The 27244-nt window shown below is 45.3% G+C and overlaps 1 protein-coding gene across 4 annotated transcripts in view; it reads left to right on the forward strand.

Moving 5' to 3' along the window:
• The first annotated feature begins 384 nt into the window (after window positions 1-384).
• The window catches only part of Wdr20 (WD repeat domain 20), a 65564-nt gene continuing 38704 nt past the window's right edge, over window positions 385-27244 (forward strand). For 2 of the 4 annotated variants that reach the window (XM_031357801.1, XM_031357800.1), the window contains exon 1: window positions 385-1087. In XM_031357801.1, coding sequence (XP_031213661.1) covers window positions 659-1087 — 429 coding nt within the window. In that variant the 5' untranslated portion in view covers window positions 385-658. The other 2 variants (XM_031357802.1, XM_031357803.1) reach the window with 2 other exon arrangements.

The raw sequence follows: 27244 nt of genomic DNA on the forward strand, positions 1-27244 counted from the left end.
GCTACAGGACGTTAGTGTCAAATGCATTATTACATCATTGCATCATCGGCACAGTTTCTACTGTTTATGTACTTGCTTCTCACTACATAAAATGGTTATGATTTACACTTCTTTAGAACACTCCCCCTTATGTACAATTAATTTTTGTGAGGCTGGAATCTTGCTGTGTGGGCTCCGCTAGCAGCCTCCCACCTCCGGGCTCTGGCATTCCACCTGTCGGGAAGCACAGGTGCCCACCAGTGTCCTAGGCTCGCTCCACTTATTTCCTGCTCTACGACATGTCTTCTCAGGGATAGTGCATTCTTCGTGTAACATTTTCTCCATTCTAGAATTCTGTTATGACGTTTATTACTTTAGAAGCCTTCGAATTCCTGGGCACATACCCAGGAATCAAACGCATCAAATGGTGACCGTTGTTAAGTCCCACTTTAATGTGTGTGCTTGTCCTTAATACTTTGTCTTGGCACAGAATAGTCATTACAACTATTAGCAAGCAACTTCAGGTTCCGTTTGAGGCTTTAAAAAAATCAATTAGCTTTACCTTTCTTAAGCGGCGCAGGAGACATTCAGTTCCGACACAACATACTTTCTCAAGAACAAGCCAAGGCTCACCAGTAAGGTTTCGGGTGAGACTTGAAAACACAAGTCCTGGACAGTTATGCGGTTTTTCCCACCCCGCCTGCAAAGCAAAACGAAACCCGGAGGTGTAATAAAGCCCAATCCTTCGACATCTTTCGTGAGACTGATTCTGGGAGGCGTAGAGGGGCTTGGCACCCGGCACCCAACCGGACCGTCCGCGTCCTCCCCAGCCTCCGACGGAGGAGCGCGTACATCTGGGACGTACACATCCAAACACCGGACCTCACTGCTCGCCTCGGGCTCCGCCGGGACCACCAGCCAGTCGAAGCCAAGGCGGCGGCGTCCTCCCTTAGGGATAGGGTCCCTCAGCGAAGCTCCAGGGCGGGATTGGCCTCGGTGCAGTCTGGAAAGCCCGCACCCTGGCTCAGCGTGCTTACTCCCACCGGCACCGGGAGGGCGGCACCCAGGGGCGGAGTCTGCGCACGCCCCTCCGGGTGGAGCGCGCCAGGTGAGCGCGCGTGCGCGGTTGGACCGTAGACGAGCCCGCCCTCTTCGCTTCGGCCCGCCTCCGTGGGGGCTGGGTCGCCAAGGGGCGGGGCCGCGGAGAAGGGGGTGGGGAGTGGAGAGCGAGCGGTCGAGGACGGCGCCTGCGCGGTGGGCGTGATCCGGGCACTTAGAGCAGGATGAACGCTGCTTTCCAAGATGGCGACGGAGGGAGGAGGGAAGGAGATGAACGAGATTAAGACCCAATTCACCACCCGGGAAGGTCTGTACAAGCTGCTGCCGCACTCGGAGTACAGCCGGCCCAACCGGGTGCCCTTCAACTCGCAGGGATCCAACCCTGTCCGCGTCTCCTTCGTAAACCTCAACGACCAGTCTGGGAACGGCGACCGCCTCTGCTTCAATGTGGGCCGGGAGCTCTACTTCTATATCTACAAGGGGGTCCGCAAGGTACCGAGCCGGGCGTCAGCGCGGGCACGCCGGCGGCGCGGGCCGAGGCCGGGAGCTGGGCGGTGACAGCGAGGCCGGGTGACCGCTGGGGGCGGCCGGCACTCGTACTTTTGAGTGGGCCGGTAACTCCGCCGAGGTACTCCGGAGGAGAGGGGGTGCGGGAGCGAGGCGCCGGCGGCAGCGCTGCTTCGGAGGGGAGGGGGCTCCGGAACCGGGTGGCGGAGATGCCCCGGGAGTAGCCGGTCGCCTCCCCCCGGCTGTCGCCTCCCCGCGGCGGGGTCCGTCAGGTTCCGATCCCGCCGGGGAGCGGGCCTGCGAGTCCCCGGAAGAGGTGCGGCGGCCGTCTTAGGTGGCCTCGCTTCCCGGGAGGCTCGGGAGTCCTGCCCTGGGGGAGAGGTCCGTAAGGCGGAACCGGGACAGGGAGGCAGGCGGAGGACTTGGAGACTAGGTCAGAAAGGACCTGCTCGGCACGCAGGGCTACTCCACCTGCTGCCGCACTGACACTTCTCCCGGTGTCGGCACTGTTTCCAAAAACCTCCCCGGGAGGACGGCTGTCATTGTCTCCGCGGAGGGAACCTTCTCCCGAAAGGTTTTTGAAGAGGGTCACCCTTGTCCCTCGCAGTGTTAGGAGGGCTGAGCACTCGTACTGGGGAGGCTGGAATAATGTTTTCAGTAAGCTAAGTTGCTTCAGAGGTGTTCTGTGTGAGCGTGCCTAGATTTAACCTGTCTAACGAGTCAGGTTATGTCCCAAACAAGGGAGGGATAGGCCTTAAATGCTACTTTTAAGTAACCAGCCAAGAACTTAACCGTAATTCTGTGACGCATGCTATCGAGTTTTAAAATGTCTCGTTAAAAGCAGCAATTTATTGGCGCTTATTTATTTATTTATTTTTAATTTTGGTCACTGGCAATGTAACTATGTTCCAAGAATTGCTTATTTTAACTTTTGACCACTGAGTGAGGAAATGAATGCACTGCATAGCATCTCCGACGGAATGTGACAAGGTGATGGAAGATTCACTTGTAAATGTTCATTCAGTTAGTGGGGAAGTAAGTCGTCCGTATTGAAGAGGTCATGTTACCAGGGATGAATATATCCAAAGTCAGCTACTGTTTTAGGTTGCACTGCACGGTCAGGAGAACAAGGGAAGGAAGGGATGATGGTATGCAAACGGAGCTTGTTTCTTTGGCTCAAGGTGAGTCTTCTGACTTGTCTTTATTCTTGTGAGTGTACTACCGAAGTGTTTGGAAATAGCTGGTTGACTCTCCTCCCTCGTGGGATTGGGAACGTGTCCAATGGTCTGAGGTGTAGGAACTGAAGTTTTAGTGCTGCTCCCAACTCTTACTGACTCGTTGGTGACCTTGCGTACGTCGGAAACTTTTCTTTGCACTTGGCTAAAAAGGGAGGGCTGCAGTGCACATGTTATAATTCGTAATAGCTGTAATGGCCATTAGCGTCCTCACACACTCTGGAGATGTAAATTACAGTTAAAGCAAGCATTAAGAGTAACTGCCATCTCAACATTCCTGCTCTGACTGAAATACCAGATTTTTCTCTGGAAATAAATTTAAGCTGTTTATTTCTCTGAAAGTAAATTTAAGATGTTATTAACACCTACATTTGGGGGCTGAAGCGAAGGCTCAGTGGTTAAGAACCTGTACTGTTCTTGCAGAGGACTCAAGTTCAGCTCCTAAAACCCATGTGAGGCTACTCACAACTACCTGTAACTCCAGCTCCAGGGAGTTAGATGTCCTTTTCTGGGTTCTGGATACCCACTTACAGCTCACACAAATAAGTTTAAAAAATAAAATAAATCTTAAATTGTAATTAGACTCTACCATGGTTGTGCATATCTGCAATCCTAGTGCTCAAATTGTGATTTTTGTGGCCAGCCAGGACTATAGTTAGCAAGTTCAGGGCCAACCTGTGCTACAATTATCACTTTTGAGGCAAGCATGGGCTATATGGTGGGACCCTCTTTTTTTTGTTTGTTTGTTTGTTTTCGAGACAGGGTTTCTCTGTGTAGCTCTGACTCCCTGGAACTCACTCTGTAGACCAGGCTGGACTCAAACTCAGAAATCTGCCTGCCTTTGCCTCCCAACTGCTGGGATTAAAGGCATGTGCCACCACTGCCCGGTGGTGGGGCCCTCTCTTAAGAAAAAAAAATCTAAAACCATGGTGGGTATGATAGTGTGTACCTGACAGGTGGATCTCTGTGAGTTCAAGACCAGCCTGCCCTACATACAGTTTCAGGCCAGCTAGAACTACGTCGTAAGAACCTATTTCACAAAATAACTCCCACAATCTGAAACCAAACAAACAAAAATAATGATTATGTAAAAATACAGTATGCTTAAAAGTTAATTTCATGGGGCCTGGAAGATGGCTCAGTAGTTAGAGATTACCTGGTGTTCTTCTGAGCCTATACCCTAGCTCTCACTTCAGGTGGCTCACAAACACCTGTGGTTACAGCACCAGCACCTTCAAAGCCCTTTTCAAACCTCTTTGGGTACCTGCACATATGTGTATAAATAAATAAATAATAAAAAAAGTTTAAAAAGTTAAATTTACTCCTAGTGATTATTAGTTCAGGCATCGCTTCCTTTCCCTCATTTTTGTTTCTTGCCACCCCACCCCCCACCCCCTTGGGTGTGGACAGAACACCAGGGCCTTTGGCATGCCAGGTAAGTGCTCCCTCACTGAGCTCATTCCCATGACACACTTCATCTGGATCTAGTAGCTCTGGTTTGCATAAGGACAAAAAAAAGACTATTTGCGTAGAAGTATCTTTATAATGGTGTTCTAAGAGCTTTAAAAAACTGCACCAAACATTCTTTAAAACAAATATGAAATACTGCCAGGTGGTGGTAGCATGCTTAATTCGAGCATTTGGGCTCAGAGGCAGGTGGATCTCTGACCTTTAGGCCAGCCTGGTCTACAACATGAGTTCTAGGATAGCCAGGACCACCCAGAGAAAGCCTATTTCCAAAACAAAACAAAAAGCCAAAAAGTCCCACCCCTCCAAAAAACCAAAACCAAGTCAGAAATGCATATACATTGCCTTTTCTTGGTGATTTGAGTTCTTGGAATTCTGGGAGGTGTGTGTGTATGTAAAATTTTATGTATCTTGTAGGGTGCATTTGTTTTTTTTTTTTGTAGGGTGCATTTGTATTGTGGCAGATATTTAAACTCTTCTAGCTGGTGAATTAAAGTTTTTCTTTCTATAGGTGAGTTTGTATTTGTTGTCATTCTGAATATGTGAGTTTTTTGTTTATGTGATAAGGTCTCATAGAGACCAGGCCAGCCTTAAACTTGGCAAAGCAGAGGATGACTTTAATGTCCTGGTGTTCCTTGCCTGACCCTTTCAGTTTCTAGGATTATAGGTGTGTGACACCAGGATGGCCTAATAATAGTAACTTTTTGTAGTTCTGATTTCTTATTTTAAATTGGAGCTAATAACTGGCCCTATGTGCTGGTTTGGGGGTGTTGAGAATTAGAGGCCACCCCTCACCATAACCATATAGTGAGAACCTGTCTCACAAACAAAATAGGCATCTTTAGTCATTATTCTAGGAAACCAGAATTTACTTTTCGGGGTAAGTAGTGAGTAGCTCTTTTACATTTTTCACAGTTGGTTTTTTTTTTTGAGACAGGGTTTCTCTGTGTAGCCCTGGCTGTCTGTAGACCAGGCTGGCTTCGAACTCAGAAATCTGCCTGCCTCTGCCTCCCAAATGCCAGGACCAAAGGCATGCGCCACCACTGCCTGGCTTTTTTGTTTTTTTGTTTTTGTTTTTTTTTTCACAGTTGACTATTTTGATATATTTTTGTGTTCTATTTTTTTCTTCAAGGAATATGGTATGCACGTGCGTATGCATGTGCAGAGGATAAAACCTAAGGGCCTCATAATACATGCTAAGCAAGCACTCTTCCACTGAGTCATATCCTCCAGCCCAAGGCATATGAAGTTTTATAATTATTGGGACCACCTAGAAGCCCTAATGTGGATGATATATAAATCTAGATTAAACACTTGTATAAAGTGAGTAGTATTGTTGGTTTGTTTGTGTTTGATATTGCTAAGAATTGGACCTAGGGCCTTAAAGCATCCTGAGGACACACTGCCACTGAGCTAGTGATTCTGTTGCCTTTGCCCCCCAAATTATTTTTTGAGACACAGTTTTACCATATAGCCCAGGCTGACCTTGAGTTTGTGTTTTGCCTCTATAAATTCTGGGATTCCAGGCATTCATGAACTATGTGTGTGTGTACTCTTCCCTCAGGAAGCACCATGGGGTCCTGAGGGAATGGCGTGTTGGGAGAGGTAACTTTTTCAAGTGCATAGTGGTCAGCTTCTAGCATTTGATGGGACTGAGAATTCATGTAATTTCATCTCCCTCAGGAAACCAAGGCTAGAGAAAAGAGGCAAACATTTATTAGTATTCTTCATTATAAGGAAAATATAATGAAGCACATCTGAGCATAAAAAATTTGTTTTACACTAATCAGGTGTTTCAATCTAAGGACACCAATGAACTCCAGAACTTACCCCAGTGTTGGGTTTCACATTATCTTACTGATTTTTTTTTCCTTTTTTTCTCTCTCTCTCTTTCTTTTTTCTTTTTTTCTCTCTCTCTTTTTGACATAGGTTCTCACTGTAAAGCTCTAGCTGGCCCGGAACACACACAGAGATCCTCTTGCCTCTACCTCCCCACCTGCGAGTGCTGGGTTTGAAGTATGAATTTCCATGCCTGGTCTTCACTGAATCAATGTCAGTCACATGAGGGAGACTTCTTAGGTAGTTTGTGAATTTGTTTTTCTTAACTAACGGCAGTTTGAACATCAGTATTATATTGCACTGATCATTTCAACAAAGATTTGAGTGACTACTGTAATACTAGTAATATTGAGCAGGATGCTATGAGACATTAGTAAGACACCCCACAACTTTGAATTTCTAGCTTTAAAACATTTTATGACATATTTTGTTATCATTTTTTTAAAAAGAGGTTGTTAGCTGGGCAGTGGTGGCGCATGCCTTTAATCCTAGCTCTTGGGAGGCAGAGGCAGGCGGATTTCTGAGTTTCAGGCCAGCCTGGTCTACAGAGTGAGTTCCAGGACAGCCAAGGCTACACAGAGAAACCCTATCTCGAACACCCCCCCAACCCTCCCCAAAAAAGTTGTTTTTAGAAAAACAATGCCAAAGCTAGCTATTTCTATTGGACCTGCTCTTTTATTTTATATAGATTGTTTTACATAAAGGTGATTGGTCTTCAGGTCTCAGTTTAGCCATCACTTCCTCTGCAAATCCTTCTGTGAATTCACAGGTTAGATCAGTTCCCCCAGCTCTTCTTCTCATGTTCTCTGGGCACCCTGTTTTTTGCCTTCCTGACATTTTCTCATTTTTTGTTTTTTAAAAATTATATGTAAGTACACTGTAGCTGTCTTCAGACACTCCAGAAGAGGGAGTTAGAGCTCAGTATGGATGGTTGTGAGCCACCATGTGTTTGCTGGGATTTGAACTCAGGACCTTTGGAAGACCAGTCAGTGCTCTTACCCGCTGAGCCATCTCTCCAGCCCACTTTCTCAGTTTGTAATTGCCTGTGATAATGTCTCTATGACAGAGCTTCCTTACCACAGAGCTGTGACTTTCCCTGCTACCTTCTCATTGACCATGCAGTTAGTTCATCAGTGAGTGAGGACCTCACTGTCTTGTCTGTTGAGGTGAACAACTCAAGAAGCTTCCTGTGTCTACCAAGCTACACATTTAAAAGAGTCCCAACACGCTGAAAAACATCTAAGTTTGGGTCGAACAGTAACATGGCTAATTCTTAGAAGTTCATACCTTTAAATTTTTGGGGGGGTGGGGGTTGGGGGGGCGTTTTGAGACAGGGTTTCTCTGTGTAGCCCTGGCTGTCCTGGAACTCACTCTGTAGACCAGGCTGGCCTCGAACTCAGAAATCCACCTGCCTCTGCCTCCCAAGTGCTGGGATTAAAGGCGTGCAACACCACTGCCTGGCGACTCAGTAGGTCTTATGGTATTCTTGAACCTTCCAACTCCCTCAGTCCTTCCCCTGACTCTTCCGCTAGACTCTCTGAGTTCGACCTCTTGTTTGGCTGTGGGTCTCTGCATCTCTTTCTGTCAGCGCTAGGTGAAGCCTCTGAGGAGACAGTTATGCTAGGCTTTTGTCTGCAAACATAGCAGAGTATCATTAATAGTGTCAGGGGTTGGCTCTCTCCCATGGGATGGGTCTCAAGTTGGCCAGTCATTGGTTGGCCATTCCCTCAATCTCTGCATACTCAAATAAATAAATAAATAAATGAATGAATAAATAAATAAATAAATAAACATTATTTTTGTGTACATCGATATTTGGCATACGTGTATGTCTGTGGGAAATTGCTAGGTCCTCTGGAACTGAAGTAGTAATTACAGACAGCTGTGAGTTGCCATGTGGGTGCTGGGAATTAAACCCAAGTCTTCTGGAAGAGCAACCAGTGCTCTTAACTATTGAGCCATCACTTCAGCCCTCCATACTCAATTTTAAAAGTGGAAATAAGTACTTTTTTTTTTTTTTCAAGACAAGAGTTTTCTCTATGTAGCCCTGACTGTCCTGGAACTTGCTCTGTAGACCAGGCTTGTCTCGAATTTAGAGATCCTTCTTTCTCTGTCTTCTGAGTGAGTGCTGGGATTTAAGGCATATGCAACTACTGCCCAGTTTTTGTTATTTCTTTTTTTTTTTTTTTTGGTTTTTCGAGACAGGGTTTCTCTCTGTAACCCCGGCTGTCCTGGTACTCACTATGTAGACCAAGCTGGCCTCGAACTCGGAAATCCGCCTGCCTCCGCCTCCCAAGTGCTAGGATTAAAGGCGTGCGCCACCACCGCCCGGCTTGTTATTTCTTAAATTTAAATTTGGTGGGGTATTTGTAAAAGCAAGCTGAGAATACCGTGACTTGTAGGTCTTTATGCTGACTAAGGTTTATACTTAACATGCTTCATTGAACCAAAAGAACCAGTTATGACCAGTTATTTTATTAGAGGAAGGTGGGGGGTAGGTTGATTGGAAGAAGATGAATATTTTTGTTGTATTGTATCAAAAGATGCAGGGCCACCTGTGCCTGTTGGTGACACTGGGAGAGAACATGATCTGTGTCAGTGAACCAGATGTCAGACACCATGTTCAAACCCTTCTGTTTCTTTCTAGCTCCCTCCTTTCTCTGCCTTCTCTCCCCTCAGTGGTTTTCTTTTTCTGTGGATATTGAACCTAAGGCCTTGAGCATGCTGGGTAAGCATTCTACCACAGAGCTGTTGTATTCCTGCCCTTTTAAAGTTGTGGGTTCAAAAAATGTTTTTTAGATTTGTTTAAGTGTGTTGAGTATTTTACTAGCATTTGTATATGTGCACTGTGTGTGTCTGATACTCTGTGGGCTTTCAGATCCTCTGGAACTGGAGTTACAGATGTTTGTGAACCATCATGTGGGTGCTGAGAATTGAAACTGGGTCCTCTGCTAGAGCAACAAGTTTTTGAGTTAAGGTTTTAGTAACTTGTCTAGGCTGTTTGTTTCAGGTTTTTGTTCTTGAGACAGGTTTCTCTGTGTAGCCCTAGCTATCCTGGAACTTGCTCTGTAGACCAGGCTGGTCTTGAACTCAGAGACTGGATCTGCCTCCCGAGTGCTGGGATTAATTATTTTTTTAAAAAATTAAATTTTGTAGTTGTCGTTTAAGGCAGTAAAGGGAGACGATGGGAGAGGGACAAGAAGTGTGCTGTATTGCTCAGGCTGGCCTAGAGCTCCAGCAATCCTCCCACCTTGATATCCTGGGTGCTGGGATGACACCTGGCTTATTTTCAGAAATTTGTACATAATCTAGTAGGGTATGAATTGGCAAAGCTGAATGGCAGAGAACCTTTGTTTCCATTAAGAATTGCTTACTGACTTCTGAACTAGTGATTATATTTTTTTCTTTACTTTAGAGTCTTGCATCCTGAGTAGAAAGCACCTTAGTTATTATTTAAAGTAGAGAATACTTACTCTCTCTACTGGACCTTGCATCTTGAACTCAAATAGGAGACTCGAAATGAATGGCCTATGGGTAAATTTGAGCAGCAGTAAAAAGCATACAGAGGGCTGGAGAGATGGCTTTGTGGTTCAGAGCACTGTAGCTCATGCAGAGAGCCCAGGTTTGGTTCCCAGCACCCACATGGCAGCTCACAGTCATCTGTAACTCCTGTTCCAGGAGTTTGTCATATAAAAATTAAATAATTCTAAAAAAACTGAGACACAGAACATGTCTGAAATCAGTGAACAGTCATGAATGTCAGTCATATTTTTAAGATTTGTTTTTACTATTTTTAATTATATGCCTGTGTGTGCATGTGGTATGTGAGTGCTTGTAGAGGCTAGAGGCATTGGATCCTTTGGAGCTGGAGTTATACAGGTGTTGGTGAGCCGCTTGAGTGAGTGCTGGCGATGGAGCTCCCGGCCCCTGCAGCAGCAGTCTTCTGTCTGTAGGTGCTGTGCCATCTCTCCACTCCTGAGTCTTACTGCAAGTGTTGGGAAGCATCCACCAGATACTGATGGCAAGCTTGCTACTGTAGCTACTACCTTGGAGTTAGTGCCAGTGATGTCAGGGGTGCTCTGCAAGGGGCAGACTTTGAGAAGAAGCACAACAGTGGGCTAAGAAACCTTTAGTTAGTAAAGTGCCTGCCATACAAGTAAGAGGATTTGAGCTTGGATCCCCAGAACCCTGGTAAGAAATCAGGCCCAGCAGTGCTGTGCCTGGAGCCCCAGTACTAGGGTGGGGAGGGGGAGGTGGCTAGACAGGCAGATCCTGGAGCTCAGTAGCTCATCTTGAATCAAAGAGCCTCAGGCTCACTGAGACCCTGTCTCAGACAGAAAAGGTGGAGAGTGGTTGAGGGAAAACACCCAGTGTTGACCTCTGTCCTCCTCACACAAATACCAACAGATAGATAGACACCACACACATTTAAAGATGGTAACAAGATGTGCATACTTTAATATTTTAGAGAGCATTTCTTTTTGTTTTTCAGTGAAGTTAGTTTGTACAGAATTACAAACTGTGGTCCTGTTTGATTATTCAACAGAAGACATTAAAAAATTAACTGAATTGCAATATGGTGCTGCATTCTTGTGTCGGGGAGGTTGGCAGGAGGATTAAGAGACTCTAGTCTGAACTATATATATAGCGAGACCCTGTAGCAGGTTACGGTGGTTCGTGCTTTTACTCCTAGCACTCAGAGGCAGAGGAAGGTGGTCAGTCTCTTTGAGGTCTAGGCTAGCCAACCTGGTCAGGGTAGCAACTCTGGGTCAGCCAGAGCTGCATAGTTAGACTCTACCTCCAAAAAAATAAAAATAAAGAATTCCTCATTAGACTAACGTTTTGTCTGTGCTGTGATTTACAGATTGTTTCCTTCTGCTTCCTAGTCTTCTTCTACCTTTGCTTGTGGTGGGTGGCATGGACTCAACGAGGAATTTTACTTTTACAAACTTGTAAATTTTTAAATACATTTTTATAATTTTGTGTTAAAATATGTATGGATATATGTGTTCATCTGTGTGGACCAGAGGTCAATATTGGGTGTCTACCTCATTTTATTTATTTTTATTTATTTACTTATTTTGATTTTTTTCAAGACAGGGTCTCTCTGTGTAACAACCTTGTCCTGGAACACTGTAGCCCAGGCTGGCCTCGAACTCAGAAATCCACCTGCCTCTGCCTCCCAAGTGCTGGGATTAAAGGCGTGCGCCACCACCGCCCAGCTTTTTATTTTATTTTTTGAGATGTTTCTCTCACTGAACCTGGAGTTTGCTGGTTGTGCTAGATGGCTGACACCAGGGACCCCCTGTGTCTACCTTCCTGGTGCTGGACAACAGGTGCAGCTGCTGCACCCAGCTTTTCACCTAAGTGCTGGGAGTCTGAACTCAGGCTGCTTGCATAGTGAGCAGCTGTGCTTACTGAGTAAGCTCGATCACTTACTGAGCCTTGCTTGCTTGCTTGTTTGAGACGGGGTCTCTCTTGTAGCCCTGGTTGTTCTGAAACTTCTCTGTAGACCAGGTTGTAACAGAACCATTTTTACAGTCCCTTTTTTTGTAGAGTTTTGAGCCACAGTTAACCAGTTTAACTAGTTGCAGTTCTCCAAGGTTTATATAAGAGGGAAATTACTTATATTTTAATAGTGGTGAAATTTTGGACTTTCTTGGAAATAAAAGATGAAAATTGAAGTGAGCTACAAAGAGTTGCTGGGCTGAGTGATTGGTGGTTTATGAGTTAGATACCTGAGTGTTCTGTAATAACGGATCCCACCTACAGGGATGGCTTGGGCTGTATTGAGAAAATTGACTAGGGAACATCTCTGTTTGCTAGAATTCACCTGGCTCTGCTTTCCATCAACCTGTCAGCCAAGCTGCTGTGGCCACATGGTAGAGGGGGTGAGGCTCTCTGGGTCACATGGGCTAGAGTGAGCATGATTCATTCTCTCAGAAGAATGAAATTATTTCTTAGAAGCCCAGCTCGGATTACTAACCCATTTCTGATGCCACCAGAGATGCACATTATTGCGGCCTTGGCTAAGCCACTCCTTTAGATTATCTATTTCCCTCATTGCTCCGGAGATCACTCTGGAACTGGAAAATGCCACACAGATAGGAAAGTGGTCTGCAGACGGATACTGATGAGGCGGCCAGGGAAGGCTTGAGCCCCACTGAGGGTCTGGGGTGAACACAGAGCCCCTGGTCTGGCACACTCTGCCCTGTGGTCCTGTCTGCTCTTCACTCTTCTCCCTCTTCACACAGTCCTCAGGGTTTTGTTTTTGTTTTGTTTTGTTTCGGGTTTTTTTTTTTTTTTTGGTTTTTCGAGACAGGGTTTCTCTGTGTAGCCCTGGCTGTCTTGGAACTTACTCTGTAGACCAGGCTGGCCTGGAACTCAGAAATCCACCTGTCTCTGCCTCCCAAGTGCTGGGATTAAAGGCATGTGCCACCACTGTCAGGCAGGGTTTTGTTTTTGCCTTGTCCCCTTAAGCCTGACCTTAAGGGCAGAAACCGTATTTTATTTGTCCATATCCATTACACTGCCAGTACATAGTAAACACGTTGTTTTTACTTTTATTGTTAAATTCTTATTTACTTATCTATCTATGTACTTTGAGACAGGATCTTATTTTGTGCCCCAGGCTGGCCTCAAATTTGAGACAATTCTGGAGGCTCGCACCTTTAACTCTAGCACTCAGGAGGTAGAGGCAGGGTGATTGCTGTAAATTTGAGGCCATACACGGGTACAGAGAGACCCTGTCTCCATAAATAAAGATGGAAAGAAAGAAAAGAATTGGTTTAAATTTAGTCCTCTAAGGACCCTCTTGAATAATTGAGGTTGGTCTTTCTACTCTTTTCATTAGCCGAATGTGCTGTGTTACCTGTCATTTGTGGAGGTAGGCTTGCCAGCCCCTTCTGTAGGGTTGAGAAACTTAGGAATTCGTCAGCAGCAGTCTGCCTTCTTGTACCATTCAGCATCTGGCTAACCCAGGAGAGAGCGGTGTGTAGTGTTCTGAGTGCTGAAGCTCGCTCTGTCTCTCCGTGTTCCTTATCCTGGAGTCTTGGGGTGGGAATAGGGGAAGTCCATACTTGACCTTCCAGAAAATAGACTTCTTTCCTGTTAATTATAGGAATTAGACAACTGCTTTTGTTCGCCCTCCTCAAATTCTGACCTAGGTGTACATGTAGCTAGCAAGATTGAAGGCAGTATTATCTCACCTAACTAAAAAATAGTAGCTGTTGTCTTCTGGGCTTCATTGCTGTGCCCAGCAGTGTGTTCCCATGAGCTCAGAGGGCAGAGGTGGGGCAGCTTCTCAGAGCCGGGAGCTCAGGCCTGCCACCCTCTTGATGTCCATTTAGAACCTGTCTTCTTAGACTCTGTCACCTGCCTCCCTCCCTCTTTCCCTCCCTCCCTCCTTCCCTCTTTTCTTCCCTCTTTCCCTCCTTCCCTCCTTCCCTCCCTCCCTCTTTTCTTTCCTCTTTCCCTCCTTCCCTCCTTCCCTCCCTCCCTCTCTCCCTCCCTCCCTCCATTCTTGCCTTTCTCCCTCCATTCCTGCCTTCTTTGTCTTTTTTCTTTTCTTTTTTGCTTTTGAGACAAGGCTTCTCTGTGTAGCTCTGCCTGTCCTGGAACTCAGATGCACTCGCCTGCCTCTGCCTTCTGAGCGCTGGGATTAAAGCATGGTCACCACCTGCAGTTCACTTTTCTTTCCTTCTTCTGGGTCTGCTCTGATTTCTTGGTTGCCTCTGCTTATTATAAACGTCTTTGCTTGTCTTGACCAACCTCTGTGGTTTCATTTTTTATGGCTATTAAGCACAGTGGCTACTTGTTTCTGTGGCTTCTGTAGCCACCCCATAGTCCCAGTCCATCTCTGGCATGTTCTATTACAGTGACTGTCAGGGTTTTACCACCAGCTGGAATATTTTAGCTTCAGTGAATCTGCATAAGCCATCACCTGTTTACTCTAGTATGACGTAGGCTCTCAGGGTCAAACTCAGCATGGCCCTGGTTGTTCAACTTGTGGCCATCAAATTCACTGGGTCCACTCCACTTGTCAGCAGCACTTGTTGCCATTGTTCACTTCTTATTAATTTTACATTTTTATTTATTTTAGTTTGTGCTTGGTGGGCATGCCACAGCATGCATGCTTATTAGAGAACAATTTGTGAGAGTTGATACTTTCTTTCTACCTGGTGGATCCTGGGGACTGAACTAAGGTCATTAGGCTGGGCCATAAATGTCCCTTTAGCTGTTGAGCAGTCTTCCCTGTGTGTTTATGTATTTATTACTTTCAAGCCACTTGCTTACTATATATACCTCAGGCTAGCCTTGAACCTTGTATGTAGTCCAAGCTGTCCCTGAACTCTCTGTCCTCTTGCCTGTGTCATGGGATTAAAGGTGTGTTTCACCTTGTTTGTCTTAACACTTTAAATTCTGACTTTATTTGTTTTATTTTATTATTTATTTATTTATTTTTGGTTTTTCAAGACAGGGTTTCTCTGTGTAGCCCTGGCTGTCCTGGAACTCACTCTGTAGACCAGGCTGACCTCAAACTCAGAAATCTGCCTGCCTTTGCCTCCCAAGTGCTGGGATTAAAGGCGTGCGCCACCACTGCCCGGCCTGACTTTATTTTTATTATTGGTTGTGTATGTGCATGGGGCATGTGTGCAGTGGTGTGCGTATGGAGGTCAGAGGGTAACTTTCAGCAGTTGGTTCTCTCTTTTCTGCCCTGTGGGTTTCACGTCATGGATAGCACTCAGAACCTCGAGCCTATGCAGCAGGCACTTTAACCTTTCCATTCATCTTACCCACCATGTCCTGTTTTGTCCTTTCTGGCCCACGTCTCTCAGGCTGCTTGTCTTGGTTCATTCTCTGCTGCCTAGGTTTTAGTTGTTGTTTCCTCAGTGCCTTAGTCTTAATTTCTTTCTCAATTCTGCTTCTCAGCTGCATGTGAAATCATATTTCCTTTTTGTTCCTGAAATAATTTGATTTATGCCTTTTTCCCCCAGGAAAAAGTATCTATTACAGTAAATGAACCTAGTGGATATTTCTGTGAGAGCACAAATCAGTTAGGGCAATTAAAACTTAAACTAACATATGCTCTGGCCAAGCTCTGCCTCACTCACCTTCAGCTGTAGATCTTCTTTCTTGATAGAGAGCAGCTTTGCCAGTTCCTTCTCCAGGCCCTGTTGCCATCTGCTTTCTAGGCCATGTAATACGCTAGTCGTAGACGTAGCCATCTCTGTGAAACTGTGGCTTCCCCTCCTGGCCTGCAGCATTCCTTCCGACCTGCTCTAGTTCTCTTCTTTGGCTTAGGTGGCTGCTAGGCCCTGTCACTAGCTTGAGCTTTTACCCTTCTCATTTAGACTTTTCTCCCTCTCCCAAACAGATTTACAAGATTTACCCATTAAATGTTCTTTTCAGTGATGGGTGGTGGTGGTGCACGCCTTTAGTGTCAGCACTTGGGAGGCAGAGGCAGAGAGAGGCAGAGAGAGGCAGGTGGATCTCTGTTGAGTTTGAATTCAAGGCAAACCTGTTCTATAAAGTGAGTTTGAGAACAGCTAAGGCTATGCAGAGTTATGCACCAAGTTCAATGTGGTGGCTAATGCTTGCAATCTCAATACCTAGGAGGCTGAGGCAGGAGGATTGCTGCATGTTAAATTCCATCTTGGGTCAGAGTGAGACCCTGTCTCTCCCCTACCCATCGCCCCCAATACTCAGCTCCCTTTTCTGTTTTGTAGTTTGCTTTCTTTATTCCTCTAGTTTTCTCTCTCTCTCTCTTCCTTCCTTTTCTCTCCTCCTCTTTCTTTCTTCCTTTTTTTTTTGTGCATTGTCTGTGTGAGGATGTCAGATCTCGGGGTTAGAGACAGATGTGAGCTGCCACATGGGTGCTGGGAATTGAGCCCAGGACTCTTAACTGCTGAGCCATCTCTCCAGCCTTTCTTTAGTTTTCTTAGGTTTACTCTCTGTTCTCTTTCTGCCTTATTGAATAAAAACATGTTTAACCTCTTTTTTTAAAAAATTCCATTTATTTACTTGGAAGGGGGTGAGGAAGAACACACACATGGCACAGCCGTGGAGGTCTGAGGACAGCTTCTGGGAGTTGGCTTTCTCTTTTCATCATGAGTCCCAAGAGAAGGGCTCAGCAGCCTTCAGGGTTAGTGGCAAGCCCTGTTACCTGCTGAGCCATCTCACTGCCCCTTGTCTTTGGTCTCTGCTGAGCCCTTCTGGTTCCATTGTCATTGTGCTTCTCTCTCTTTGTCCTAGGTTCACTAAGTTTCTTGTGGGTTCTTTTTTAAAGCATGTCTTTGAGTGCCGGCTGGTGTGTGCTGCTCTTGCGTTCTCCTGGAGAGCTATCCTCTGTCTCATGGGCTCGTCTCCTCCTGCCCCCTCTTATCCTGACTCTTCCTAGTTACTAGAATGAGTGATCTTTAAAAATGTGAATGTGATGTCACTCCCAGGCTTAAAGTATTTCAGTGATATTTATTTACTTGTTTATTGAAGCAAGGTCTCATGTGTCCCAGGCTGGCCTCACACTGGCTATGTAGCCAAACATGACCTTGAATTTATGATCCTCTTCCTTTTATCTGCGGACTCCTGACATTATATACAAAGTCTACCATGCTTAGAGTATTGATTCTACCAGGAAAACCAGAAAAGTACTTTGCTGGGAATGTAGCTCCGTGGTAGGATATGTGCCTAGCATGCCTAGTGTGCATGATTTCACCTGCAACACTGCAAATGAACAGACAAGCCCCCAAACCATGACTGACTTGCACTACCTGAGTGAGCCCTTGCCTTCCCTATTTGCAGTTCTTCCATTCTTTTTCTAACTCACTGGCTTCCACTTCATCCCCCTGATAAGTGTTGGTCTTGTTGACACTCACCTTGTGTGCTGGTTTCTTTGCCCGTTGGTCCCTTTGGTCCTGTTCTTGAGGGGAGCTTACCCACCCTTCATTATCAGAGCAGCTCCATGATCTGTGTTCTCCTTGACTAGGGTTTTGCCTGTGTAGGCACCAGGCTGGCTCCCTCACCTCTTCTCATTTCTCACTGTGGTGGCTTGAATGAGAATGGCCTCCATAAGCTTATATGTGTGAGTATATGGTTTCCAGTTGATGGAACTGTTCTGGAAGGATTGGCAGATGTGGCATTGTTGGAGGAGGTGTGTCACTGAGGGTGTGTTTTGAAGTTTCTTCTTCCAGCTTGTGGAGCAAGATGTGAGTTCTCAGTTATTCCAACCACCCTGCCTTTGCTCTTCCATCATGGACTCTAACCCTCTGAAACCTAAGCTACAAATTAATGCTTTCTGTTATAAGTTACCTTGGTCAGTTGTTTTATCATAGTAATAGAAAAGTAACTAAGACAGTGTCTATGTGATCCTGCTACTCCTTTCCAGACAGGGACTGCCGTCTTACCTCAGTCCCTTTTTGGACTGTGGGATAGGAATAGCTCTTCCCTTCAACAGGGTTTCATTCTGTACAAAGTCATGCTTGTTCTATAGCTCAAGATGGTGTGGAACTCATGGTGATCCTTCTGTATCAGCTGAGGTTATGGACATGAGCACCATCCACAGCTTGGCTGCCATTTCTTCATAGACCTTATTACTATCTGAATCTCATCCAACTTGTGTGTGCCTCTTGATCATACACAAAGAGATACTGATCATCTTTACTCTTGAGGTCTTAGCATCTAATGCAGTACCTGGCATTTAGAGTAGAATTTAGAGAGTACTGGCTGAGTGAACTATGGCAGAGCTTATCTAAAGTGAGTTAGTAAGAAACTCTCTATGAGGGACATAAGTGTTAGTGACTGCTTGTTAAGCCTCTTTTGTTGTTTAAAAAGTCAGTACATTTACATGGTGTAGGCTAAGACTTTTTTTTTTCCTCCCCCAAGACAGGGTTTCTCTGTATAGCCCTGGCTGTCCTGGAACTCACTCTGTAGACCAGGCTGACCTCGAACTCAAAAATCCACCTGCCTCTGCCTCCCAAGTGCTGGGATTACAGGCATGTGCTACCACCGCCCAGCAAGATTTTTTAAAACCTACTTTAATAAGGGTTCTCAAACACTTTGACATGTGCCCCTCTCTACCCCACTTCTAGTCCATTGTCCAAAGGTAGGGGAGAAAAGATGGTAAATAGGACAAGGGGATGTGGACCTATTTAGAAGTAGTTCTGTGGGGCGATTCCAATCTCCATTTGTCAGGATACCAGCAGTCCAGTTCAGAAGTGTCACCCAACACAAATCAGCAATGGTAGGATCCAGCAGAAACCTCCAGGCCTCTGCTGAATTGGCACGAGTCAGCAGAAGTGGCCAGGATCAGCCAGAATGCCAGGAGTTCTCTGCTGTGCCGCTCTCTCTCGGTGAGGTGAAGAGCAGTGAAGATGAGAAACCAATAAAGAGTTGCACAGCCAGCTCTGCAAGGGCCCGGTCACTGTCTGTTGAGTCCCACTTATACTCTCTCCAAATATTACATGTTCTTCCATGAGTCCTGCCTCATCAGAGCATCACGTGAGCCTGCCTCAGCAGACCGCCATGTGAGTCTGTATCATATGACACCCAAAACTTTCACTTCAACCTGGTTCCAAATGTAAAGGAATGCAGTAAAAAGTCTCCCACATCCTGACCCCAGGCACCCCATTCTCACAAGTAACCAGTATTGGAGGTGAGCTTGTGGCTATGTGGCTCAATGGGTTGAACAGTTAATTGATTATCAGGTTCTGGCCAAAAGAAAACCAGAAATAACCAACATTAAGTTCACACAATATGTAGTTTTTCCTTTTTTCCCCCTCTGGAGATAGCCTATAATATAAGACACAAAATTCTAGGTATATTCAATCGCCACCAAAATGCAAATTTTAGTATCTGTATGTTTATAGTTAAACATTGTGTGAAAACAAATTTTGTGGATTTTTTAGTTTGTAAATGAAGGTGCAAAGACCAGAAGTAAGTGTAGTAATGGCTGAATAGCATTGTGGAGCACATTTAAGGCTCGTACATAAAACTTGAACAGATAAGCCAATTTTTTTCTTCTTTCTGCATTGAGACCTACTATTTGAGATCTCTTTGCTAATCCTGGTTACATTAGATTAGCTGGTATAGTTAGGAATAAGATGTGATTCTCTTGAACCTGTTGTGTAACAGTTTCGTGAGAGATTGAAACAAGCCATCCTCCATAGAAGTTCTTTGATCAGGAAGAGAAGCAACTCAAAATAGCTTTAGGACATCCCTGAAACTGCCCAGATTCACTAGGACAATCCCTCCCAGAATAAACGCTAGACCTCAAGACTCTGGGGAGAAGCTGATACTAGACAGCTGCTTAAGAGAGATTTAAGCCACCTGTGGCTCCTGGAAAGGACACTCACTCCAAGCTGCTGAGCTGCCTGCAGGCTGTACACTGTCCCAGGCTGTGCACTGTCCAGGGTCCCAGCTTTGTGAGTTTCATCTGTGCTCGGGTGGGCTTTGGTGATGCAGCTGTCTTTGAATCATTTCTGCTCCTGTAAGTGACCCCTCACCTATACTCTTCCTATACGTAACTGAATACAACTAACTGGCTCACCAAGTCGGTCTTCTGAATAGTGTACTTTGGTCTGTCATAGGCTCCTTAACTGGGGTGAGCAGGCATGAGTGTTGCTTCTCTCCAGGAGTTTTGCCACACAGTGGCACCTCTGTTCTCACATGTTGTTGGGTCTGCATGGGCTCCCTGGGGGAGCAGAAATCCATTGTGGCTGCAGTGCTAAGACCACGCTCTGTGCTCAGCTGTTAGTTGGTTAGTGATGATCAGTTCCTGCTTTGTTCTTTGCTTTCTGTTTCCATGTCACTTAGCCTGGCCTTGATCCTTGTCCAGTCTGTTCTTAGTCACCATTTCTGCCAGCTTGCCTGTGATGGTCCACTGTTCTGATAACATCACATCCAAGCCGAGCCTACTAAATGAGCTCACCTGTGAGAAGATGTCTCTCACAGAGACTGGACTAGCTGTGCTAAACTCATTGCCTCTTTTGTATGCTTCTGTCTCAGTTTTCTCCGATGTGTCTCACCACAGATTTCTGCTTGCCTATAACACTGTCTAAATATTCACTTCTTACACATACAAAAACTTCCAGGCAGTGTAGAGTGATGGCTCAGCCATTAAGAGCACTTTCTGCTCTTGCAGAAAATCCGTGTTTGGTACCTAGCACCCACAACAACCCACAAGAGTTCCCAACTGTCTGTGACTGCAGGTCCAGGGCTACAGTGCCCCCTCTGCCCTCTGAGGGCACCAGGCATGCATATGATGCACATACATATATGCAGGCAAACCTCATATACATATTTTGTTGTTTGTTTTAAGACAGGGTCTCACTATGTAGCTCTTGTTATCCTGGAACTATGTAGACCAGGCTGGTCTCAAAATCACAGAGATTCACCTGCCTCTGCCTCTTCAGTGCTGGGATTAAAGGTGTGTGCCACCATGCCTGGCTTTATACACATTTATTCAAAAAACTGCCAGACTATAAAAACTTTAAACCATATCAGTATCTTTGCACCTTGACAGTCAGTTTTTAATAAGAATTTGTAGCCTGTTTTGGTAGTACACACCTGTAACCCTAGTGCTTGGGAAGCTGAAGTAGAAGGATCGAGAATTCAGAGTCACCATAGGCTGTATACATTCTAAGATAGCTTGGGCTGCGTCGTAAGACACTGCCTCAAAAAATCAAAATAGAGAAACATTAGCTATGGTGGCATATACCTTTAATCTCTGTATTGGGAGGCAAAGGTAGGCAGATCTCTATGAGTTCAAGGCCAGCCAGGGCTACATAGTAAAGCCTTTTTTTTTTTTCTTTTTTTCTTTTTTTTAAAGTTTGACAGGCTTTCGGGCTACATGACCTTAAATTGTTTGATTGTATGCCTGACATCTCCTCTATGAGTTCCTATGTTGTAGAAATGGATGGTATTTAAGGTAATTTTTCTAGTGTAGTTCCTGACCATCATTATCAGCATCTTGTTAGAACTTGTGAAATGAAGAGTCTGGGGGCCTCCTTTTCTGAAGGAATAGTCTAAGAGCCAGTGTCTAACAAGATTGAGTCTAGAGCTCCCCACACAGGCTCAGTAAAAGCTGAGCGTGTATCTTTTTCAAAGAGAAGGGCCCACACTGTGGCCCAGCTTGGCTTGGAACTATCTAGTCCAGGCTGGCCTGGACTAATGGCAGTCCTCTGGGTGTCAGTATTACAGCCATGGCCCACCATAACTGGCTCCTCATTGGCTATTTAAATTCATAGGTATTAATATCTACTGCTCAGCTTGTATGTTTTTCTAGGTCCCATTATTGAATGCCTACTCTGGCTAGTCACTGCACTAAATGGTTCCATGTCTTGTCTCATAGCACCTCAGAACACTTTGCAGAATTCATTACTTACTTCATTATGTGGAGAGGAGAAGGGGGAGTCGGGGGCAATGTGTGATATTTTGACAGTACTACGTATCTGGTAAGTGACAGTGTGAAAGTTTACCAAGTTCTGTTTCTTCAGAGCTTGAGTTGGTTCTAGTACACTATGCTGCTTTTCATATAAACCTTTGCTTCCAAAGTATGTGGCTGTCATATGCTCATGTAACAAATTATTATAATACCCATGTTCTAGATTTTCCCTTAACTACAGCTTTTAACTTCTTCACACACAGTCTGGCTTCCTCCTACCATAGCCTACTGTGTGTGTGTGTGCATGAGTGTGTGTATGTGTTTTGTATGTACTGGAGATTGAACTCAAGGCCCTCATGTATGCCAGGCAAGCCCCAACCCTCTTCCTTTTTATTTTAAGACAGGGTCTTACTGAGTTGCCTAATTGGCAATCTGCCCACTGGAGCCTCCTGGGTGTCTGGGATTCCAGGTCTATGCACCAGACTTGCTTATAGCTTTTCTTTTTTTTTTCTTTTCTTTTATAAAAAGATTTATTAAATTATTTTAAAGATTTGTTTACTTAGTATGTATACTGTGTTCTGCCTGAATGTATGTCTGCAGGCCGGAAGCACCAGATTTCGTTACAGATGGTTGTGAGGCATCATGTGGTTGCTGGGAATTGAACTTAGGACCCCTGGAAGAGCAGCCAGTGCTCTTAACCTCGAGCCATCGCTCCAGCCCTGTAGTTTTTCTTAAAAATCAGAAACAGACACTCCTTTTCTTAATAGTCACTCACCTAGATTGTGTCAGAGTTAGGAGGAGAGACAGGCCTTTGAAATCATATTGCCAGCTGCATTTTTGCATTTATGACATTACATAATTCAGGCTGCTCTACAGGAAAACAAAATATATTTCCTGTTCTCAAACCTCAGCAGTCAACACAGAAGACTCCTGTAACTGCAAAAAGTGTATTTCTCTATCCACCAACAGTTCTGAGGAATGGCCCCTCAGCTGCTGGGTGTCCTTTAATCTAGTTGTTCTCAGGCTGTCTGAATGGTGCTAGCATCAGCTCCCAGTGCTCGAAGGCTCAGCCCTTTGAAGACTTATTTCACTTCAGACCCAGAACTTCTGATGGCTTGGTTACAAATGAGATTTCCATAACTCTCTCCCAGTTGGTTTTTCTTAAGGAAAACACTGTTCTCAATATTTGCCAATCTATTTTAAAGGATTAAAAATCCTCTATTTACATTTATTTGGTGTGTGTATGCCATTGCCAAGCATGTGGAGGTCAGACAATTTGTGGAGTCAGTGTATGGGGATTGAACTCAGGTTGTCAGGCTTGGCAGCAAGTGCCCGTAGCTGCTGAGCCATCTTGCTGGCTCTGTAAACAATCCTTTAAGGGATACAAGGAAGCAAATAGATGAGGTGCATAGGGCAGAGTCTGGAAGTGGGCTAAGCCAGGGGTGTCTGTGTCAGCGGGGTTGGGCTGCAGCCCTTGCCCTGCCCAGGGCAGGTTCTTGTTTGCCTGGAAGCCTCCGTGCCCTCAGTTGTCCAGGTGCCCTCAGTTGTCCAGGTGCCCTCAGTTGTCCAGGTGCCCTCAGTTGTCCAGGTGCCCTCAGTTGTCCAGGTGCCCTCAGTTGTCCAGGTGCCCTCAGTTGTCCAGGTGCCCTCAGTTATCCAGGTGCCCTCAGTTATCCAGGTGCCCTCAGTTGTCCAGGTGCCCTCAGTTGTCCAGGTGCCCTCAGTTGTCCAGGTGCCCTCAGTTATCCAGGTGCCCTCAGTTATCCAGGTCCTCTGAACCCTGCCCTTGGGTTTTTGTTTTATTTTGTCTTCAGTACTTGTTATTGTTACTGCTTATTGATTTTGTTGCTGTTCCTGTTCCTGCTGCAGTTTTTGAGCTAGTGTCTCACTGGATTGGGAATTTAATATGTACCCCAGGCTAGCCTTCAACCTTCAGGTATCCTCCCACCTTCGCCTCTTGAAGGCTGGGATCACAGTCTGCATCACTGTATTAGTTGTGGTTTTTGAGACAGCCTAGGTTAGCCTGGTCCCTCTAGTTCTTCTGTTTCAGTCTCCCTAGTGGTGGGCTTCGTACCTGGATTTTATTTTCACTGTTTTCCAGATTGGCCTTGACCTTAGGGATTCAGTGGTCCTATCATTTCAACCTCCCAAGCAGCTGGGCCTATAAATGTATACCTCTATATCTGGCTGGCTCTTTTGGGGTTTCTTTGTTTTTTTGTTTCTTTCCTTTTAAAGATTTATTTATTTATTATATGTAAGTACACTGTAGCTGTCTTCAGACACACCAGAAGAGGGCATCAGATCTCATTACAGATGGTTGTGAGCCACCATGTGGTTGCTGGGATTTGAACTCAGGACCTCCGGAAGAGCAGTCAGTACTCTTAACCGCTGAGCCATCTCTCCAGCCCCCTCCTTTGGAGTTTCTATGGAGATTATATATTGTGTTATGGAGGCTTTTAGTAGACTAAAGGTGAGGAAACGCATTGAGGCCTGTCTGATGATATTCTTCACCAGTCTTTCCTCCAGAATGTGGTGCACATCATAATCCCAACACTTGGGAGATGGAGGCAGGAAGATCAGAAGTTCTGGGTCATCCTCAGCCACATAGTAATACTAGCCTGACTATGAGACCCTATCTCAAACACACAAACAGAACAGAAGTAGGGGCTCTGTCGTCTGCCATCAGGCAAGGTGGGTCATGGAATTAAGATTATGACCTCCCTGGAGGGTGGGGGTTGGGTGGACAGAGACACGGTAATATAGGTACTCAGTGTTTTCATCTTATACTTTAACTTGCACTTTCACTAATGGATAAGTTGGTGTATTACACAGATCTGACTTCTGAGTTTATTTTATATCTTTAAAAAATTATATAAGATTCAGTAACTTATAACTGACTAGAAAATGCAATTCTGCTTACTTTGCTTCTTAGTTTCAAATCTTACTTTTATCATTTACACATTTTCAACAGGCAACTAAATAGGAAATATTTTTAAAATATAAGAGATAAAATGTTTGTTTCTATGCTGACTATGCAGTAGTTCTTGGTTGAATGCATTTAAGAAATGTAAATTTGTTTTATTAACTTAAAGCACTGTATAGGTTTGGATCTTCTGGGCATAGTCTGCCATACCTGGATTTTACTGACTTTAACTATCCTCCAAAACAGTGATGTCAAGAGTTGTCAGGTTTTGGAGTATTTCAGATTTTGGATTTTTGGGTTAGGGATGATTGACTAGTAAAGTCTATGCAAATATCCTCAACTTTGAAAAAACTCGAATTTAGATGCTGCTGATCCTGGGGCATTTGAGATAAGGGATTGTCAGTATGCACTAGCTGGCTAATACCTGCATAGCCTTGATCCAGGCCAGGCATCGAGTCGTTTTACAGGCTCCGCCTCTGCAAACTGCCATGCTGCGTCTGCTAGGACCTTTGTGTGTCTCAACTTTACTGTTTGTACAGTAGAGATTTGGAAGGCAGGTGCCTGTCCCAGCTCACAGGACTGAACCTGAGTCAGGTCTGTGTCCTGGTGCCACCTCTGTTAGTCACTCTTCAGAGTGGACTGTTGGTTTTCAGCCAGGGCCTTTTCTCCAGATGTTACTGTAAAAGAGACTCTGAAATACAGAGTTGTTCATTTTTGGAGTTTTCTCAAGTTAGGGTCTGTGTGGAGAATGCATCTGAATTCACAAGGAGGAATGAATGGATCGGTTCCTTTTAAAGTGTTTCTAATCATGTTGTTTGCCAGGGATTCAGACACAGCAGTGTGTCTGGTAGTGAAGGCAGGTGGCTTCTAGAATGAGACAGTTCCTGAGTGTGAGTGGCAGTCCCCTAGTGCCTTTCTCTGTCTGATGTGAGAAGGGCCTGGCTGAGTGGAGCTTTTGTCCTTGTTTGCTTTCATCGTTATTCACATGGTGTGAGGTGTCAGAACGCTGTGAAACAGTGCATGCACTTGGACTTGCTGTTCACAAGAAACCCAGAGGCCATTGTGTTAGGAGTTTTCACATTGAAAGCTCAATCTGTTGTAGCATCCTGTGGAGGATTAGATCTTCCTAGAGCACTGAAGGTAGTAACCTGTTGCCTGTGGGTGTATTAGCTTTGCTGTAAGCAGTTGTGTGTACCACCACAAAGCTGAGCTGCTTAGCTTTTCATAACTATGCAGCCTAGTTTTAAAATGTTACCTACTAGCAGGCTGTGCTCACACACGCCTTTAAGCCTCTCTTTAAGGAGAGGCAGGTTGGTCTCTGATTTTGAGGCCACCTAGTCTACAGAGTGAGTTCCATAACCAGAGTTACATGCTAAAACCCTGTCTCAAAACAAAAAACAAAAAGAGAAAAACAAAGGATAAAAAGGGACCTATTTCTGTCATCCTTCTTATGTTTGTATACAGAATCTAGAATTTCGCATATATTCCTGTTGGCATCTTATTAGTGAACATCTGCCTGAGTTGTTGAGGTGTGAAGCTGCAGAAGGCATTCGGGAGCATTGGCCATAAGTGATCAGGACACAGCCAGCGTGAGTGAGAGCTTGCCCAAACTCACTTCTGCCTACTTACTTAGTTGCTGCCTCCTAATGAAGGGGGACTGTGGTCAGACATACCTGTGAGCCCTGCTCTACATGAATGACTGGATTTGCATAAGCCTGGACTTCATGAGTTTGGCAAAGCATCTGTATTTCTTTACTTTGTGTTATAAACAATACACCTTTCTGTTCTGACAACCTGATGTTGCTCTCTGATGTAGTAACAATAAAATCACAATGAAAGTCAAAAGACATTGAGAAGTGAAAGCTTTTGTTTTGTTTGTTTCCTGAGATAGGTCTCAGTGTGACCTAGGCTTGTTTCCTCCTTCTGAAACCTGCCAGGTATGGGGAAGTCAGAGAGTAGGGGAGTGGGGATAGAGGGAAGGAGAATGAGAGAGAGAATGTGTTAGGATGAACAAAATCCTCCTGAGTGCTGGTCCACCTGCCTCTGCCTCTGCCTCTGCCTCTGCCTCCTGAGTGCTGGTCCACCTGCCTCTGCCTCTGCCTCTGCCTCCTGAGTGCTGGTCCACCTGCCTCTACCTCTGCCTCCTGAGTGCTGGTCCACCTGCCTCTACCTCTGCCTCCTGAGTGCTGGTCCACCTGCCTCTGCCTCCTAAGTGCTGGTCCACCACTGTCCAGCCAGTTTGGCTTCCTGAAACCTCTAGAAGAGTGTGTAGTTAATATAGGGCCATAGCTCAGTGCTAGCATGTGGGAGGCCATGGGTTCCTGACTGAAGTTTCCCCTGCTTCCATTTCTCTCATGTCTTCCCACCCTCCTCCCCTCTCCCCTAGATCCACTCCTCCTCTATTTCCCTTTAAAAAAGAGAAGGAATATCCACCAAAAAAAGTTTTTAATGGTCAATGTTCAGCCCTTTTTAGAAATATTTGAGTTCATAGTTTATATCAGCATTAGAAGGAAGAATCAAGAAACAAACTTGGAACAGCTGGGCTCCAGAAGACTCCTTGAGATAGTCACCTGTCTGTCCAGTGGCCAGAAACAAGTACACTGAACCAGCCAGACTCTCAGGAGAAAGAGAGGGGAGGGGGAGGGAGAGAGGGAGAGAGAGACGGACCTCAAAAAGTACACCGAACCAGCCACACTCACATGAGAGAGAGAGAGAGAGAGAGAGAGAGAGAGAGAGAGAGAGAGAGAGAGAGAGGGATCTCAAAAAGTACACTGAACCAGCCAGACTCTCATGAGAGAGAAAGAGAAGGACCCCAAAAAGTACACTGAACCAGCCACATTCTCATGGGGGGGGGGG

The sequence above is a fragment of the Mastomys coucha genome, unplaced genomic scaffold (assembly GCF_008632895.1).
Source record: "Mastomys coucha isolate ucsf_1 unplaced genomic scaffold, UCSF_Mcou_1 pScaffold6, whole genome shotgun sequence".
Lineage (NCBI taxonomy): Eukaryota > Metazoa > Chordata > Mammalia > Rodentia > Muridae > Mastomys > Mastomys coucha.